The sequence below is a fragment of the Prionailurus bengalensis genome, chromosome B3 (assembly GCF_016509475.1).
Source record: "Prionailurus bengalensis isolate Pbe53 chromosome B3, Fcat_Pben_1.1_paternal_pri, whole genome shotgun sequence".
Classification (NCBI taxonomy): Eukaryota; Metazoa; Chordata; class Mammalia; order Carnivora; family Felidae; genus Prionailurus; species Prionailurus bengalensis.
In genome coordinates, this window is record NC_057355.1 from 7,221,610 (window position 1) to 7,239,936 (window position 18,327).

An 18,327-nucleotide genomic window follows, 5' to 3' on the forward strand; every position below is an offset into this window, starting at 1 on the left:
ATGTGAAGAAATTAGAAAGCTTGTGCATTGGTGGTGGGAACGTAAAATGGTACAGCCTCCATGGAAAATAGTATGGCCGTTCCTCAAAATATTAGATACAGAACTATGATACGATCCAGCAATCTTACTTCTAGGTATACACCCCGAAGCACTGAAAGCAGATTCCAAAGAGACATTGCACACCTGTGTTCACAGCAATGTCACTCACAACTAAGCACGGGAAGAAAGCCAAGTATTCACTGAGGGGTGACTGGATAACCAAAATGTGGTACACGCACCCAAATGATTATTCAGCCTTAAAGAAAGGAAGGAGATCCTCCTGCATACTAAACATGAATGAACTTGGAGGACCTTACACTAAGTGAAATAAGCTAATCACAAAGACAAATACTGGACGATTCTACTTCGATGAGGCATCTAGTAAACATCATAGCAACGGGGATGCCTGGGTCGCCCAGTCGGTTGAGTGTCGACTTCGGCTCAGGTCATGATCTTGTGGCTCGTGGGTTCGAGCCCCGCGTCGGGCTCTGTGCTGACAGTTCTCTCTCTCTCTCTCTCTCTCTCTCTCAAAAATAAACATTAAAATAAATTTTTTTTTAGTAAAAAAAAAAAATTCATAGAAACAGAAGGCAGAATGGCAATCGCCAGGGGCGGAGGGGGGAGGAGGGAGTGGGGAGTTAAGTGTGAAATGAGCAGTTTCAGTTTTGCAAGACGAAAAAGCTCTGGAGATTGTACAACGATGTAAGTGTACGTAACACCACTGAGCTGTGCACCTAGAAATGGTGAAGACGGTAAATTTTATGTTATGTGTATTTAACCACAGTCAAAACCAAAAATTGTCTTAAAAAAGTGAGTACACAGCTTCAGCAGAGGCAAATTAAATAAACTTTATGCTCTACAATAGGGCAGTGATAAAATTTTAAAAAATAGGGGCGCCTGGGGGCTCAGTCGGTGAAGCGTCCGACTCCTGGTTTCGGCTCAGATCATCACCTCACAGTTCATGAGATCAAGCCCCACGTCGGGATCTGCACTGACAGCGCGGAACCTGCTTGGCTGCTTGAATTCTCCCTCTCTCCCTCTCTGTCCCTCCCCGGCTCATGCTCTCTCTCTCTCTCTCAAAATAAATAAGCTCAACAAAGTATTTGAAAGACATAAATTCTGTAGCTTTAGAATGTTCTTGCCACATCCCAAAGCATCATCTGGAAAGCCCCCACCTCAAATGCCAAAGCACCCAGCAAGACTCAGTGTTCCCACACCTCCCGGTCTCTCCGCCAAGCCACCCTCCCACCCCATTCGGAGAATTCAGAAAGGGCCACTTCATCCATGTTTCTCGTTGAGTTTTATTCCAGAACAATTGGTTTTACAACAAAGCTGATTTTAAAGCCAGTACATTTCCCTGCTGGTAACAGCTCCATCTTTCTTCAACCCACAGCCCCAAGAATCGAAGCTACGCCCCAGCTGGGAGTCTGGCGCCAGCTACAGACTATTAAGGACTCCAGAACAAAGCCCTGGAGCCAGGCCAGCAGAGGTCAGCGCCTCAGCCAGCTCCCCACTCTGCAGACGGCGAGGGAGCTGGTGACAGACAAGTTCAAAGTAGTGTGGTTTCAGCAGCGTCTCTCAGCTCCTGGCCCTGCTGCTTGGCCCAGACGGACACAGAAACCATCGTCAGCTTCCTGCACACAGAGGGACGCGGAGTAGACACAGGTCACACGGCCGCAGGGAGAACCCGGCACCTCTAGGTTGTGTCCACGGCTGGCCCGGTGCCCCACCTGCTGGAACAGCTAAGCAAGGAAGGACAGTCCCCGTCTGGGCCGAAGCCACTCAAGCCAAGGGGCGTGTTCAGGTGTGACCCAGAAGAGGCTGACAGTGACCCTTGAAGAAAAAATAGCTGCTCCCACCGACCTCGGCTTGCGAAGTGCCAGGCACTGTGCTAAGCACTTAGCGTCCCCCCGTGACAGTCCTGTGAGGTAGGTTATATCATTATCCCCACTTTACAGACAAGGAAACGGGCTCAAGAGTGAGGTCACAGACTTGAGGTCTCAAAGCTATTAAGTGGCAAGCCAAGATGGGGCTCAACGGTCTGTGTGGACCCGAGCTCTTGGTTGAACCTCAATACCCCCAAACTGCCCTTTAGGAAACAAGGAAAGAAGGGTGGGAGATGAAATCCTGACAGAGAGCAGTTCTAGAAATTTGGAGAAAACCCAATAACCACAAGGACTGTGGATCAAAGTGCCTGAGGGGACCCCAGCCCGGGTGCGGGTGCACTGCATGGCTGCCACTGCCCGGCCCTATCCCCGGGGGACACCCACTCTGCTCCCCTGCACACCGCTGGCCTTGCTCTCGATAAATAAGGTCCCTTGGGTGCGGTTCTGCACAGGGGTCCCGGGATTCAAGCTGCTGTCTTGTTCCTCAGGCTTGTGCTTAAGGGAGCCTCGTGCTGGATGGGCAGGAGAAATGCCTGATTTGGGTCAAAATTAGTATGCCACACTCCCCACCCAAAGCCTATCGGCTTTCGTCCTCCCACCAGTGCCTGGTGACTTCTGGTGCCAACACCCCATGAGCCTGAGAGCCCTGCCATGCCATCGTAGCCTCGCGCTGGGTTCCCACTACGGCTACAGCCAGAGTTCCAGTTCTGAGAGAAAGCGAAGGAGGGCCCCGTAGAGTGGCCTTCACTCTACAGATTCAGGGCATACTCCTTCTGAACCTGACGTGCCTGTGGAGGACGGGGCAGAGGACAACAAGAGGGCTTTACCAAGTCACTGAGCTGAACTAACACCCCAAGGAGGAGACATCATCCCTATAGACAGCGCAGCCTGGGGGTGGGGAAGGCCAGTGACAGCCAGGACTGTCTGTGGCATACTCCCTCCCCTGGGTGGGTCCTCACAGCTTGCCCACCTGACGTTTTCACGGTGTCTATGATGAAGCACCATTAGTGACCACAGGGGTGGGGACAAAGTGCCCGCGGTAGCCCTGGGGAGGGGAGGGCCACGCCGTGGGCAGAGGGAGTCAGGAGGACCGGTGGTCCCAACCCCCGGGTGCCGGCAGCGGGCTAGCGGCACCCTGTCCTGCCCAGGACGCGGTGCCCGGGGCTTGCCTGGCCCCCACGCACCACTCGCCGCCCTCGGAGGCTGCCCGGGAGCCTCCCTGGCCTCACTCGCCTCTGTCCTGTGCGTCCCCCGCTCCTCCGCTGGGGCCCTGGGCCAGGTCCTCCGGCCAGTACCGGTCCTCCATGTACTGCTCCGTGTCTGTGCCGCTGTCGGGCTCCCGGTCCTCCCGGCAGGCGGGGAGGCTGCTGGCCTCCTGCTGCTCCCACTGCACCTCGACCAGCCGGTAGAGCTCCATGGCCGTCACGGCGTCTTCCACTGATGAGTGGCCGTGCCGGCCAGCCTGCGGACAACAGTCCCCGTCACTGCCTGCGGGCCCCGAACGCCTACTCTCCGAGCGGCTGCGTGTAGCTCGGGACTGGGCGGAGGGCGAGGGTGCCGCTCAGACAGAAAAGCTCAGCCATCGCACGGGCCCCATGCCACCCTGCTCCACTGAGCCCACGTCCTCAGATCTACACCCGCTAAAGACCTCCGACTTCAAAGGCCTGGAGGGCAGGTGGGGAAACGCAGAGGGCAGTGGGAGCGAGGGTCACTGGCTGCCCCCGAGGAAGGCTCCATCCAGCTCTCCAGCTGCGCGATGGGAGCTCTACATGCAACATGCATGGGGACAGAGTGGAGGTGGGCAGGGGGCGGATCTGGAAGACAGCAGCCTGCAAGAGCATGGACACCGGGGAAGGACGGGGGAGAGAGCACCCCGGGGCTGCCTGCAGACGCGACAGCCTGCGCTTTACCCGTGTGCCCTGGACGGGGGAGGAAGCGGGACCGGAGCCTGGAGGCACAGCCCTGGCTGGGGCCCCCAATCACTGCGGCCACCGGCCACCTGCTCCCGTGCCACGTACCTGGATCTTCTTGTGCAGCAGCTGCAGGGCCAAGTCCTTCAGAGAGACCCGGGTGCGCGTATGGAGGCCAGGCCGCTGGAGCAGGTTGGGCACGTAGGTGGTGTCCCGGGTCTGGCTCCGAGGGTGGACGTACTTGAGGGCCTGGAAGTCGTTGTGTAGCGCGTGCCCCACCACCACCTTGCCCTTCAGGAGCTTGAGGATCTGGGAGCGGAGAAGGGAGGTGGGAAGTCCCCACGGTCACGCTGCCAGCCTCACCGCTGGTGCCCGGATCCCACCGAGGGGTGGCAGCATGGGGGGCGGGGGAGCCACGAGCTCCAGTCAGCCAAGCTGCCTCCAGTTTGAACCCAGGCCCTCCCAGTCACTACGACCCAGGGCCTACTTCAGCTCTGTCCCCGGTACAGGTGCTCTCCCCACGGGTGGTTTGGAGCATGAAGGGAAGGCACGCGTGGGGTACGTCTTCTAGCTCCTCAGTACGAGCAACCCCTTCCTGCTGGCACAGGATTCTTTGCAGAAGGAAGCCACAGTGTAGGCAAGTTAAGTAACTTCCCCGAAGTCTTTTGTTTCCACCGGCTAAGTGGTGGCTCAAACCCAGGGCTGCCCTTTGCTGGCCATCAGCCATCACACAAGCCCCCACCTCTGCCCTCACCTCTTTCTGGGCCACCTGGAAGGGGATGGCTGTGCGCATGTGCTGTCGAGTGATGCCACTCCAGCGAGTACGGTAGTCCACGATGGGCATCTCCGGCCGGATGTACTTATCGTAGAGGACGTCGCCGTGGTAACTCACCACAGAGCAGCGGGCCAGCTCACTCACCCGCCCTCGGGGCCCCGTGCCCACCATCTCGCAGTCGATAGCCACGCACTTGCTGGGCCAGGGCGCTGTGGATTCCCTGGGCGTGGGCTTTCGGCTGCACGAGGCCCCTCCAGATTCATTCCTTGGACGCTGCATCCTGCTGCTGGTGGCTTCGGAGCCCGGCAGTGCCTCCGGCCGTGCCTCCGGCCGTGCGGGCAGTGGGGAGGATCCCGGCCCTGCGGGCGTGCTCAGCAGCCCCTGCACCTGCAGCAAGGCCTTCCGGGCCATGAATCGCTGGTGCTGTCGGCTCCTCGTCTTGTGCTTTCTCCGAAGCACATCCTTGGCATTCAGGCCAGCCAGGGAAGGGCACAGGCGCTGGGCAGACTCAGGGCCTTCCCGGGGTACCATCCCAATAAGCTCACCGCCGGGGTCCAGCGAGGCCCGGGAGGCAACGTGGCAGCGGGGCAGCGCTCTGCAGAAAGAACACAAGGGGCAGAGGGGCTGGGTGAGAACTGTGCCCCTCTGCCGGGCTGCCCTACAGCCCTGTGCTGTCTCAGGCTCCCAGGCCGAGTCGAAGACCTTTACAAATAAGCAATGCACTCAGGTCAACCCCACATGCAAATCACGGTTCTGAGTACTTTACAGGGAATCACTAAATATTCCCAACCCGAACAAGTATTATTATCCTTGTAATCACAGGCAAGAGAACTGAAGCAGAGAGACTAAGTAACCTGCTCAATTAATAAGAGACAAGAACTGATATGGACCCAGAGTCCAAGGTCTCAACTTCCAAGCCATAGCTTACCTCCAGTAAGCATTGTCATCAAAAATTTGTAGAAAGCTAGGAGTGCCCTGGTGGCTCAGTTGGTTCAGCATCTGACTTCAGCTCAGGTCATGATCTCAAGGTTTGCGAGCCAAGCCTTGCATTAGGCTCTGCACCGACAGCTCAGAGCCTGGAGGCTGCCCCCGATTCTGTCTCTCCCTCTCTCTCTTTACCCCTCCTCCACCATTCATGCTCTGTCTTAAAAACAAACTTAAAATTTGTTAAGAAAGGTATACTTTTGAGAAAAATAAGGGTTCCAAAAATAGTAGTGTGTGTGTGTGTGTATAATCCCAGTTGTTTGTTTTGGTTTTTTTTACTGTTTATTTATTTATTTTGAGAGAAAGAGAGCATGAGCAGGAGAGGGACAGAGAAAAAGGGAGACAGATAATCCCAAGCAGGTTCTGTGCTGTCAGTACAAAGCCGTTCAACACAGGGCTCGAACCCACAAACTGTGAGATCATGACCTGAACCAAAATCAAAAGTTGGATGCTTAACCGACTGAGCCACCCAAGTGCCCCCAAAATATGGTAATTTATTAAATGACTTTCTACTTCACAAATCACAAGAGCACGCGCAAACATTTTTCAACAGCTGGGCACGTTGTGAGGTCACCATAGGCTGTGGGCAGCAGCGTGATGGTAAACCTGCTCAGCTTACAAAGCGGAAACAGAAAAGGCCCTGAGCAGCAGTGTCTGCAGGTCTCCGGGGCCCCAAGCTCTCCATCACTGAACACCAGAAAGGCCTGCAGTTCACAGGGGGCTGCAAATCCCATGCAACAAGGCCAGCAGCCGCCCAAGAGCGGAGGACCTAGGGGGGACCTAGCTCGGAGAGCTTCACCTCACCCGCTAAATCAGCCGGTACATTGTTAACAGACCAGAAAACCAGGACTTTCAAGCAGGCAGAGCAGGATTTAACTCAGCTCTGGACGGAGCTCTGCTGAGCTTCAGGCGGCTTGCATGCGAAAGGGCCCTACCACCTTTCCTGTTGAAGACACGACACACGTGTGCTGTGATCTGCATACACTGTATACAGTAGGGGCTTAATAACTACCTGCTTCCTTTCCCCCAGAGAGGTTTTTCTTGTATGTTTATTTATTTATTTAGAGAGCGTGCACGCACACGAGAGGGAGAGGGGCAGAGAGACAGGGAGAGAGAATCCCAAGCAGGCCCCGCACTGTCAGCACAGAGCCCGACACCTGAACTCAAGAAACGGGAGATCATGACCTGAGCCAAATCGAGCGTCAGATGCTTAACCAACTGAGCTACTGAGGTACCTCTCCCCCAGAGAGGTTAAGACTCTTCTCCTGGTTGGTAACGAACTCTTCCAAGGTCAAAGCTGCCTCAGCCTGGACTCACTGCCCATCCCCAGCCACAGGCCTTCCTCTTGCCTCCAGTCCCCCTCACATATGTCCCCTGTCCTGTCTACATCTTTCAGGAAGTCCTGCTGGAGCAGCCCTTCATTCCACTGGGCCGCCTGAGGCTCCTTGGGGTCCCAACCGGGCTCCAAGAAGTTTCATCTCACTGCAGAGACAGGGACAAAGCACAGGGTGTGTGCAGGGCTGGGTCAGAAGTGCCAGGGAAGCAGAACGTGCTGAGGATGATTCTGGAAGACTTGCCAGAAGAGATTAAATCTAAGTGAAGGAAAAACAGTAACCCTCGAGGTGACAGGGAGACAAATTAGTGGCCATGTTTGGTGCAAAGGCCTGAAAGGAAAGGAGCCCAGGGTTGGGGAAGGAAGAGGGGCCCGTGAGCAGACGATGATGCTGGTGGGCAAATCACAGCCGGGGGAACTGTCCCTCCCCCCTTTCTACTACTCAACCTTCTGTCCCCACTCTGAGAAGGCTATCGTACACTTCGGTGGCCCTACCCTAAGCTGGTGTCCCCAGGCTGATCTCTGCTGATCGACTGAGGGAGTCCCAGAGCACCCAGGGAAGTCACTGAAATACTGCACAGTAGCCCTAAGCCCAGACATTTATAGTCTAGCTGGGGAGCAAAGAAAGTCATTCCTCTACTCCTAACAGCACAATCAGAGACGGGTCCGCTACACTTTCAGGCAGTAGTTACATACGGTCCAGCTCAAAGTGCTTGAAAGGCAGGCACAGAGCCTTGTGTGTCTCCGCCCCTTCCCCATCAGCCAGCCCAGGCCCCAGCATATAGCGGGTCCTCTTCAGAAGTGCGTGAAGGGAGCTGGAGCCGGGCCTGCTATCTGCCAGACCGCGGGGATGCCGGGGCTGGAGGTGACTGGGAACTCAGGGAGCTCCCGGCGTGGCAAGGAGACAGGCAGCCAGACACCCACCAGGGTGGGCTCAGGGGTGGGAGAGGTGAACTAAGGACAGGCTGGCCTGGCCAAGGTGACTCACCGGGCCAAGTACCGGACAGACAGAAGCGCTGGGTTAGTGCAGCCTGGCAGTGGAAGCACATTTTGAAGAGTTTCAGGAAAGTCTGCCAGGAGTACAGAAAGGGGAGGGCATCCGGAGAAAATGCAGACACGAAGTCCAGGAGGTCTGAGAGGGCAAGAAGGCGGTGCAGCGAGTGAAAAGGAGGTAGGGGGTGAGGAGACGGTGGAGGGCGAGAGAGCACTGTGTCTGGAAGGTGCTGAAAGCATGGGCTCCGTCCAGGGATTGACGCGGGAACAGGAGCACGACTGCCTTATAGGAGGAGCTCTGGAGAAGAGTCTGAACAGGAGCAGAGATTTAAGAGGCGTGGGGAGGAGTGCTACTCCGCGACGCCGGGCCAGGGCGAGGCACGGTGCCCCATCCTGACTCATCGTCCCTCTGGCTTGCTCATCTACTCCCCAAGAAGCCTTCTCCCTTTTAGACGTGCACTTAGCCATAATCTGCTTCTTCATCTCGACAAGTCACATAGGAGAGCCGACAAACACAGAACCTCAATTTGCCTCAGCCCGGCAATGGGGAGAACGGGACCTAGGAGGACAAACTCTGATGCTGCTAGAAACTGACCTCTGTCGGGGGGAGGAGGGCCCTTTCCCTTCTGAAAGGGCTCAGGGCCCTGCAGGTCAGGAGTGGCTTCCCTGACCCTTCTGGCAAGATGGTTTCAAAGAAACCAGAAATTTAAGTTGCCTGAGAAAAAGTGGCCTCGTGCTTCGAGAGGTGGAGGCAGCCCTCTTCCATATGCCGGGACCTTGCTGACCTGTCGGAGACAACGATTAATTATCTAGGACTTGCCTCCCCTATCCTGGGCCCCCGACGGGAGCTCAGCCAGGCTGGAGACAAGTTTTGCTCAAATAACACAATTGTTTCAGTAAAGACAAGGTCCAATCCCCCTCCAGTCTGGAACCAGCTCTTCGGGGCTCGGCAGCCACAGGGCCTTCTTGTTGCAGGGGTTAGGGAGCCTTGTGGCCTAAGGGAAGGACCCCAGCACCCCAGCAGCAGAGGCCTCAGAGCCAAGGCCTCAAAGGAACCACGAAGTCCCAATCGCCGAGGGGCTACCAACCTGCTGGCAGATCAGGAAGACAGGGCGGGTGCAGGCCCACTTAGCGCTCGGGCATTAAAAGCTAGACGACCTGGACCGAGTCACCATCCCCTCGCCACAAAAGGAGAGTTTATTAAAACCGAGGGTTGAACCAGGCTTGGGGCTTCCCCAAAAGCAGTTAGAACGTCTGTTTAAAACGCCTATTCCCAGGCCTACCTGCCCCCCACCCCCCCACTATTCTAACTGCCATTTTGGGGAAGGGCGCCTGAGAATCTGTATTTCACCGAGCGCGCGACCTCACCCCCAAGCCCTGCTACGAATAATCGCCCGAATTTGAGCAAGTGTGGCTCGCTGAGATCCCCGTGGACTCCCAAGTTCTCGGCAGGGAAATGAGAGCCCGAGGGCCCCGTACGGTCGGCCCCGGCCGCCCGCGATCCCTGAGGATTCCCCCCGCGGGGGAGGCCCGACTTCTGCCAGGGAAGGACTCGGAAGGCGGTCACTCGCTGGCCGCGGCGGCCGGGCCGAGCCTGCCAGGCGCAGTCCCAGCGCCCAGCGCCGCCCCCCACAGGCCCCGGACCCCGGAGCAGGGCGGGGACCGGACACAGGCTGCGCCCGGGGCCAGGCCTCCACGTCCGCCGGGCCGCGAGGGCTGGTCGACCGGGCGCCCCTTGCCGCAGGCCGGGGGCGAACACCGCGCGCGGGGCCCTGCGGCCGGGAACACGCCGCGCCAGCCCGCCCCAGCCCGCCGTCCCCAACAGGGTCCCGAGATCACCTGAAGTGCGGCGTCTGTCCTCCCGCCCGCACGTGGTGCTCAGACAGCCTGCAGCTCCCACATGCCCGGGCAAGCCCCGCTCCGGCTCCCCACCCATTGGCTCGCCGAACGGCCGCGCCCGCCTAACCCTTCTTCTGATTGGCCGGGAGCCTGGCTCGCGGCGGATAGGCGCAGAGCGGCAGAGGGGGCGGGGATTCCTAAAGGGGTGTGGTTTGGGTCCGGAGCCGGCCAGACTGGCGACAAATTTTAAACGAACCGGAGGAGACCATGACCTCTTCTTTCCGGGGTCGCATTCCTCGGATCTGGGTCCCCCCAGCCCCGATCCACCCCGCTCCCTGGGTCGGGATGTGGCCTCCTACGAGCTCTGTACCCCCAAAGGCCGAATGACTTACAGAAGACACACCCACATTTGCAGAATGGGAATAATAGCCCCTACCCCTTGGGGGTCGTAGGGATTCAGTGAAATAATATACGTGAGGGGTACTAAAGAGAGATTTTTAAAGTCAGGTTTGCTCCTTCGGGGCGCTAGTCTTTCATTTATCTCTTTGCAATACTTTATTCATAAGTACGAAGTTCCTGCTATGGCCTCAGCAATGGGATACACAGAATAAGCACAATCCCTAAAACTCCAGTTGCTCGAGGTCTGGCTGGAAAACAGAACGGTTAACAGAGAATTCAGTGCGACCAGAATAATAGCAAGAACAATAACCCTACGACCCAGCAATTGCACTACTTGGCATTTATCCAAGGGATACAGGTGTGCTGTTTCGAAGGGACACATGCACCCCCTTGTTCATAGGAGCATTATCAACAATAGCCAAAGTATGGAAAGAGCCCAAATGTCCATCGATGGACGAATGGATAAAGAAGATGTGGTATATATATACGATGCAGTATTACTCGGCAATCAAAAAGAATGAAATCTTGCCATTTGCAACCACGTGGATGGAACTGGAGGGTATTATGCTAAGTGAAATTAGTCAGTCAGAGGAAGGCAAAAATCATATGACTTCACTCATATGAGGACTTTGAGACAAAACAGATGAACATAAGGGAAGGGAAACAAAAATAATATAAAAACAGGGAGGGGAACAAAACAGAAGAGACTCATAAATATGGAGAACAAACTGAGGGTTACTGGAGGGGTTGTGGGAGGGGGGGATGGGCTAAATGGTTAAGGGGCACTAAGGAATCTACTCCTGGAATCATTGTTGCACTATATGCTAACGAATTTGGACGTAAATTTAAAAAAATAAAAAGTAAAACAAGCTAAAAAAAAAAGGTGATGGGGATTAAGGAGGGCACTTGTGTTGAGCAGTGGATATTGTTTGTAAATGCTGAATCACTCAATTGTACACCTGAAACTAATATTATGCTGTATATTAACTAACTGGAATTTAAATAAAAGATTAAAAAAATAAAAAGGATATATACAAAAAATAGCAAGAATAATAATAAACAGTTCACATTTATTATGCAAGCACTACTGTATGCCAGGCAATACATATATAATATGTAGAAGAACCCCATGAAATATGTGCTATTATTATTTCTGTTTTACAGTTAAGGAAAGGGACACTTAAATTATTTTAATGGTTATTTATTTTTGAGAGAGACAAGAGTGCCAGCGGGGGAGGGGCAGAGAGCGAGGGAGACACCGAATCTAAAGCAGGCTCCACGCTTCGATCTGTCAGCACAGAGCCCAATGCAGGGGCTCAAACCCACCTACTGTGAGATCATGACCTGAGTCATGAGATCATGACCTGAGTCGATGTCAGAGGCTTAACCGACTGAGTCACCCTGGCGCCCCAAGGAAATTGACACTTTGAAGAAATTAAGAGGAAACAGCTAGGGTCCAAACAAAGACCCTTACCAAAACAGTCCTGACTCCGCCTAGCTCCGTCTTGTAAGCAGTAGTGACGTTGCAAAATACCCAGAAGGCCAGAGGTACATGTGCTCAGGAATCCGCTACTTCTGACCAGAGTAGATTTGAGGGAAGCAGGACACAAGACGAGACCACTAGGGAGGTAAGTCCTTCTACTCAGTCTCCTGAGGGCTTCGGGGAGCTGGGAGTTTAATCCAGAGCTGGTTCATTTGCATTTGGGGAAGCTCTCTCTCTGGCTGCAGTGTGGAGAGGAATGGATTAGGTCTGGAGAAAGAGGAGTTGGGGGTGATTGTGGACATTCAGGTAAGATAAGATCCTGGGGGCCAGAGTGGGAGAGAGGATAAAGAGCTTGGGACAGATTCCAGAGCTTCTTAGGCAACAGTGATAGGACAGAGAGTGGAAGGGAAGGGGGTGCAGAGGGGGATGTAAGGTCTCCAGACAAGGAGACTTTGTGAGAGCTAACTCTGGAGGCAAGGAGGGTTTTCAGGGACTCAGTATCAGGATATTCAACTCCCATGGGGCTGGACCTGAGCACATGCCTACAGTCCTTGTGGTTCAGACTTGTGGTTGGTTCTCCCCTTGTGTAACCAGCTGTCTCCAGCTTTACAAAGGAAAGTTTCCCCGCACACACTCATTCTGAATCTTGCTCTGTTGCATTACCCTGGGAAATAAAAGCGGTCTCCAGGAGGGATAAACAGTAAGTCAGTTCTACCACAGATGGGTTATTACCGAGGAAGGGGCAAGAAACCCTTCTGCAAGTCAGGTGGTTTCTGATTTGCTTCCACTGTGATCTAAGGAGGATTTAATTAATTATGTTGTCAGCTAATAGGTCATTTAAAATATTTTGTTTTGAAGCTAGGTAATTGTCAGGAATTAAAAGAACCGAGAGACACTAACAGAACAAACCTCCTTGTACTTCTCTCTACCTCTTATGTGAACAGTGTTCATCAGTGCTTACAAAAGGTCCAAACTCTGTCTCGTTCTTGGAAAAACTAATATTCATCCCTGGACCTATAAACTTACTGGAAAAATAACTGGCTCAATCTACCTCCTTAAGAGACAGATTTTCAACAGCACTTCTAATAAAAATATACTTTTTTATGTGTAAAGAGGATCTCTCTGGGACGCCTGAGTGGCTCAGTCGGTTGAGTGTGCAACTCTTGACTTCAGCTCAGGTCATGATCCCAGGGTCAGGGGATCAAGCCCCGTGTCTGGCTCTGTGTTGAGCAAGCAGCCTGCTTAAGATTCTCTCTCCCTTTGCCCCTCTCCCTGGCTTGCTCTCTCTCTCTCTCTCTAAAAAAAAAAAAAAAGATGATCTCTCATGTATAATGGGATGCTATATATTTGTTATTTGATCACATAGACTGCAAATCCTTGCAACAATACCTCAATTTAGAAGGAAAAAATTAACACCCAGAACTTTATAGGTCACAGAACACTTTTTTAGAGTGAACAAGATCAAATTTATATACATAATTTTTTGAAAAATGTATGATTGGCTGATCCAGAAAATATTGCCAAGCCTGAAAATATATTATGCTGCGATTAACTCTGTACCAGCTGCACGGAAATAGAAGCTCAAGAAGGAAAAACAATGTTGCACATAATGTGCAATTTATTAAGGAGAGACATTATTTGGAAGGATTATTGGGGGCAGGGAGAGGTGCGCAGAGAGCTATAGCCATAGGGGAGTGCTCTGACCGCAAGATCCGCTAGGTTGGGCAAAAAAAAAAGGTTTTCTTTTATAGGGAAGAATAAACAAGGCTAGAGAGAATGGGGATGGGGAGGAGGGCTGAACAGGAGTAATCTAATCTGACATCCAGATGGTAGGTGGGGTAGTAAACTGGCTCTGGCTGGCCGTGGGCCATGGTTGAGGGACCTAGAGGAAGAAGAGAAGCTTAGCCAACGTTCAGTTAATAAGCATTTTGTTGCAGTTGGTCAGTGCCCAGCAGTTCAGCTAACCGCTGATGAGTCCGCGAATGGGAATTTGGAATGTCTGTCACCTCATCACAGGTGAACAAAGGGGGAATCCATGAGTCTTTTTTTTTTTTGAGACAGGCACAGAAAGTAGAGCAGAAGAGGGGCAGAGAAAGAGGGACAATCTCAAGCATCCCCATGCGAGGCTCGAATTCACAAAACTGAAACCGTGAGATCATGACCTGAGCCAAAATCAAGAGTCTGACGCTTAACCAATTAAGCCACCCAGCACCCCTTCATTTCCTTTCAAAATAGATAATAGATAGTGGAATCAGAGTGCAATGATATTTAGACTTCACTGCATTCATGTAAGGACACATTTTTTTTTTAATATTTATTTATTTCTGAGACAGAGAGAGACAGAGCATGAGTGGGGGAGGGGCAGAGAGAGAGGGAGACCCAGAATCGGAAGCAGGCTCCAGGCTCCGAGCTGTCAGCACAGAGCCTGATGCGGGGCTCGAACTCACAGACTGCGAGATCATGACCTGAACTGAAGCCGGACGCTCAACCGACTGAGCCACCCAGGCGCCCCCACATTGTTTTTTTAAGATGTCAATATTTACGACACATCCTTTATAACTACTTACACTTATGATTAAAAATATTATCGGGGCGCCTGGGTGGCGCAGTCGGTTAAGCGTCCGACTTTATCCAGGTCACGATCTTGCGGTCCGTGAGTTCGAGCCCCGCGTCAGGCTCTGGGCTGATGGCTTGGAGCCTGGAGCCTGTTTCTGATTCTGTGTCTCCCTCTCTCTCTGCCCCTCCCCCGTTCATGCTCTGTCTCTCTCTGTCCCAAAAATAAATAAAAACGTTGAAAAAAAATTTTTTTAATAAAAAAATATTATCAAGCAGGGGGCGCCTGACTGGCTCGGTCATTAGAGCACGCGACTCTTGATCTCAGCGTGGTGAGTTCAAGCCAAAAACAAACAAAGCAAAACAACAACAAAAAATAATATCAAGGAAAAAAGTTGAAGGTCCCCAGGTATATAATACAGATGGGCCAATACTGGCTTCTTGACTGGGATGGCAGAATCCACAACCCCACCTTTAGGGACCTCACCCTCTCAATCCTGGAGTGAAAATATCTCCTCCTTCCATGGAGACTGGGGCTTCTATATAGCAGCACCCCTCTGAGCTGGGCTTGGTAGGAAAAAGCCCATAACCCACACCCTATCACTATGGACCCCACCCTTTCCTCTTCCTTCCACCTTATGAATCCTGTAGCATTTGAGACATAGGACTTGATCCGCGTTGCACTGACAAATCATTGCCACAGTCAAAGCACTGTTCTGCCTGCTTTGTGTACCTGTTCTGAGGACTATGTGGGATGCTATGAGATTCTCATGCTGCTGGACCAGGTGCAGACTTGAAAGGGGGTACCAATCTGGTCATTTTTTTAGAGCAGTGGTTCTCTAAGTGTGGTCCTAGACCAGCAGCCCAGGCATCACCTGGAAATTGGTTGGACCTACTGAGGCAGAATTCCATAGAATTGGAGCCCAGAAATCTGCTTTAATGAGCTGATTAACAGCTTTTGGGTTCATGTTCAAGTTTAAGAGTCCTTATTTGGAGGGTATGAAGCTGACAAAACCCTGGGAACCAGATGCAAATAGTGTACTCATTTTGTTCAAGCAGATTCCCTCTGTATAGCACTCTTGATCCAATAGTGACTTTGGACCTACCTGGACATAGCCTGTCACCATGACACTTAGGGTACCCTTATACCTTCCCTCACCTTCTGAGAACTTCCAGGATTCTTTTTAAAAGTTTTTTTTTTTTAATGTTTATTTATGTTTGACAGAGAGAGAGAGAGAGAGAGAGAGAGACAGAGACAGAGCATGAGCAGGGAAGGGGCAGAGAGAGAGGGAGACACAGAATCCCAAGCAGGCCCCAGGCTCTGAGCGGTCAGCACAGAGCCCGACGCGGGGCTGGAACTCACAGACCGTGAGATCATGACCTGAGCTGAAGAGACGCTCAACCGACTGAGCCGCCCAGGTGCCCCCAAGAACTTCCAGGATTCTTAAACGCAGGTCAAGTCTCACATGACTGATTTTTTTTTTTCTATACAAAATGGAGGGGGATATGGTCCAGGGGAATTGTATTCTCCACCATTATTGGTTCTAGTCTAGACTAGTAATTTCCTTCACATGTGAAATTAAAACCCTTACATCTGTGGCCCTCAGGCTCAGCTAAATATTGGAATCACCTGCAGAGCTTTAAGAACCACTGATGCTTGGTCACACTGCAAGATGCTGATTTAAGTAGTCCAGAGAGAGGCCTGAACATGCAGATATTTTTTAATGTTCATTTCCTTATTTTGAGAGAGAGCGCACAGACACGAGCAGGGGTGTTTGGGCAGAGAGAGAGGAGAGAGAAGCCAAAGCAGGCTCCCGCGACGGGGGACTCCGATGCAGGGCCTGACCCCAGGACCGCGAGATCATGACCTGAGCCAAAATCAAGAGTCGGTCACCCAAATGGCTGAGCCACCCAGACACCCCTGAACACGCAGATTTTTCAAGCTCCTCAGGGGATTCCAGAGGATCACCGCTAAAGCGCAGCTACCTAGAGCACCCAGCAGAGGGCGCTGTGTCCCTGCTCATCCAGGGAACCTGATGTGCGTGCTGGAAAGCTGGCTGCTGGTTGCACAAACAGGGTACATGCAGTTAGGGAGAAGGGACCAGACACCCTGACCCTTGAATCACCAACCCTTTTGTGTTCTGAAACACCTATAAAGCTACATTAAGAAGTAGTAAGCTATCTGTTTTTCTGAATGACCCGGAGATAAGTCACACACCCTCTCTAAGCCTTGGTTTCTACATTTTCATTTTTAAATTTTTTAACGTTTATTTATTTTTGAGACAGAGAGAGACAGAGCATGAACGGGGGAGGTCAGAGAGAGAGGGAGACACAGAATCTGAAACAGGCTCCAGGCTCTGAGCGGTCGGCACAGAGCCCGACGTGGGGCTTGAATTCATGGACCGCGAGATCATGACCTGAGCCGAAGTCGGCCGCTTAACCGACTGAGCCACCCAGGAGCCCTGGTTTCTACATTTTTAAAACAGGGTGGTGGCAGGGAGGAAGGGGGGATCTATGGCTTATATTCATTCTTTCATTATATATTGAGCCTCCTGAAATGGACAAGGTAGTGATCTGGGGAGGGAAGAGATAAACATCCGAATGGGATAAAACTTCTACCTGATGGGGGCGGCTGTATTCCAGAGATGGCTGTTCTCATTTGTTCCTACTTCGGGGAAGGGGGACGGTCGGTCGGTACCCCAGGTCAGGGAAGAGGCAAACCATGAAAGAGGAGGCAAAGAGACTACTGCTGAGTATTGACATATGCCATTATGTACTATGACACTTCTCTCACTTAATTTAAATGAACAACCTGGCATGGTAGCTGTGATAAGTTCCATTTTACAAGTAAGGAAGCTGAGGCTCAGAGATGTTAAGTGACTGGCTCAAAGTCACACAGCCAGTAAGTGGCAGAGCCAGGATTAGAACAGGGTGCCACACGTCAAAGCCCCAATTCCCTTCCCGCCCCCACGTCTTGGGAGTGAATGCCTAGTTGCCTCTGTTTTTCATTCTGGGCTCTTCCATCCATCTCTCAGCTCCGGAGTGCGCCCCACTTCCCTCCCCGCCCCCCATGTTTTGTTTCACTGACGCAGGATCCCTTCCCCTCCCGTGTCTACTGCAGGCCTGGAGGCTGAGGACTGTCAGGGAGAGATGTGACTTCCTTCCTCTCTAGTTCCCCAGCTCAGCCCCCAACGAAGGGCAGACACCTGCGGAGTGACACCAATTTGCAGCCCTTCTCAAGTGTGAATGAGATTTCTAATAGGGTCGGTGGCCCACTGGCTTCGGGCTGGGTTAGGAATTAGAGAGAAATTTAAGAGGCAGGAGATGGGGGAGAAGTGAGCTGGTTTGGAGGGGCTGAAGGAGCAGCTGAAGCAGTGAAGGCAGCAGCCTCTGCTGGGAGTGAAACACTGATTTCTCCTGAGAGGTTAAGTTCTTTGCCAGAGGTCACACAGGTGGCGGAAGCAGGGTGAGCTCCACGAAGGGCTGCCTTTTTAGCGTTTCCTAAAGGACGGCAACTCCCAACCCAGCTTAAGTGGGTAAGGTGCTCTCTTTCCTGTTAAGATTTTTCCGGCCTTTTCTGCCTCCCCGAGCTGCTGGGGAGCTAATCCTTCCCTTCTTCGGCAGGAGGACCCCAGGGTGCCTCGTGCCTGCTGTGTGGGTGAAGAAGAAGGGTGGGACTATCCCTGGAAAGGACCAGAGAAGGCATTTCGGATTGTCGCTTGAAAACGGTGTCTCCCCTGAGGGTCTCATCACAGGGACTTGACAACCACCTTGGAGGAGGTTGCCCCACACGCGGAGGCATGAAGAGGGGCTGGGAAATGTTTTGCTGCTCCCCAAGCACAGCTACCCGCCCCCCCCCCCCCAAGTTTTCCCCTGGTGACACCTCTGGACCCAGCAGCACCGAGGCAGATTCTGGGGGCCAATAGTTGCAAACACAGGAGTCCATTCTTTCAGGCCTGGGGGAGGCAGCAGACAGGCTCGAGATGAGCCAGGGGGCGGCGTCCTCTTCGTATTGCTAAGCCAGCGCACTCAGCGTGGTAGGCGCCTCCGTCCTGGGCACCTGCCCCTCTGTGCCCGCGCACACGGCGGCCCTCTCCTGACAAACACGACCTGGCCGTGGGTGCCCAGCGATA

At 52.9% G+C, this 18,327-nt stretch overlaps 1 protein-coding gene across 3 annotated transcripts; it reads right to left on the reverse strand.

Moving 5' to 3' along the window:
• Positions 1-1,322: 1,322 nt before the first annotated feature.
• On the reverse strand, positions 1,323-9,865 carry AEN (apoptosis enhancing nuclease). 3 transcript variants are annotated; one of them, XM_043554713.1, is made up of 5 exons: positions 9,760-9,852; positions 8,516-8,705; positions 4,590-5,205; positions 3,944-4,144; positions 1,323-3,387 (listed from the first exon to the last, which is right to left on the reverse strand). In XM_043554713.1, exons 3-5 carry the CDS (start codon positions 5,139-5,141, stop codon positions 3,151-3,153), a joined length of 990 nt encoding a protein of 329 aa, XP_043410648.1. In that variant the 5' UTR covers positions 5,142-5,205; positions 8,516-8,705; positions 9,760-9,852; the 3' UTR covers positions 1,323-3,150. The 3 variants fall into 3 exon arrangements, with proteins under 3 accessions (XP_043410648.1, XP_043410647.1, XP_043410649.1); XM_043554712.1 differs by lacking the exon at positions 8,516-8,705 and having other exon boundaries at positions 9,760-9,865; XM_043554714.1 differs by lacking the exon at positions 9,760-9,852 and having other exon boundaries at positions 8,516-9,728.
• Positions 9,866-18,327: the final 8,462 nt, after the last annotated feature.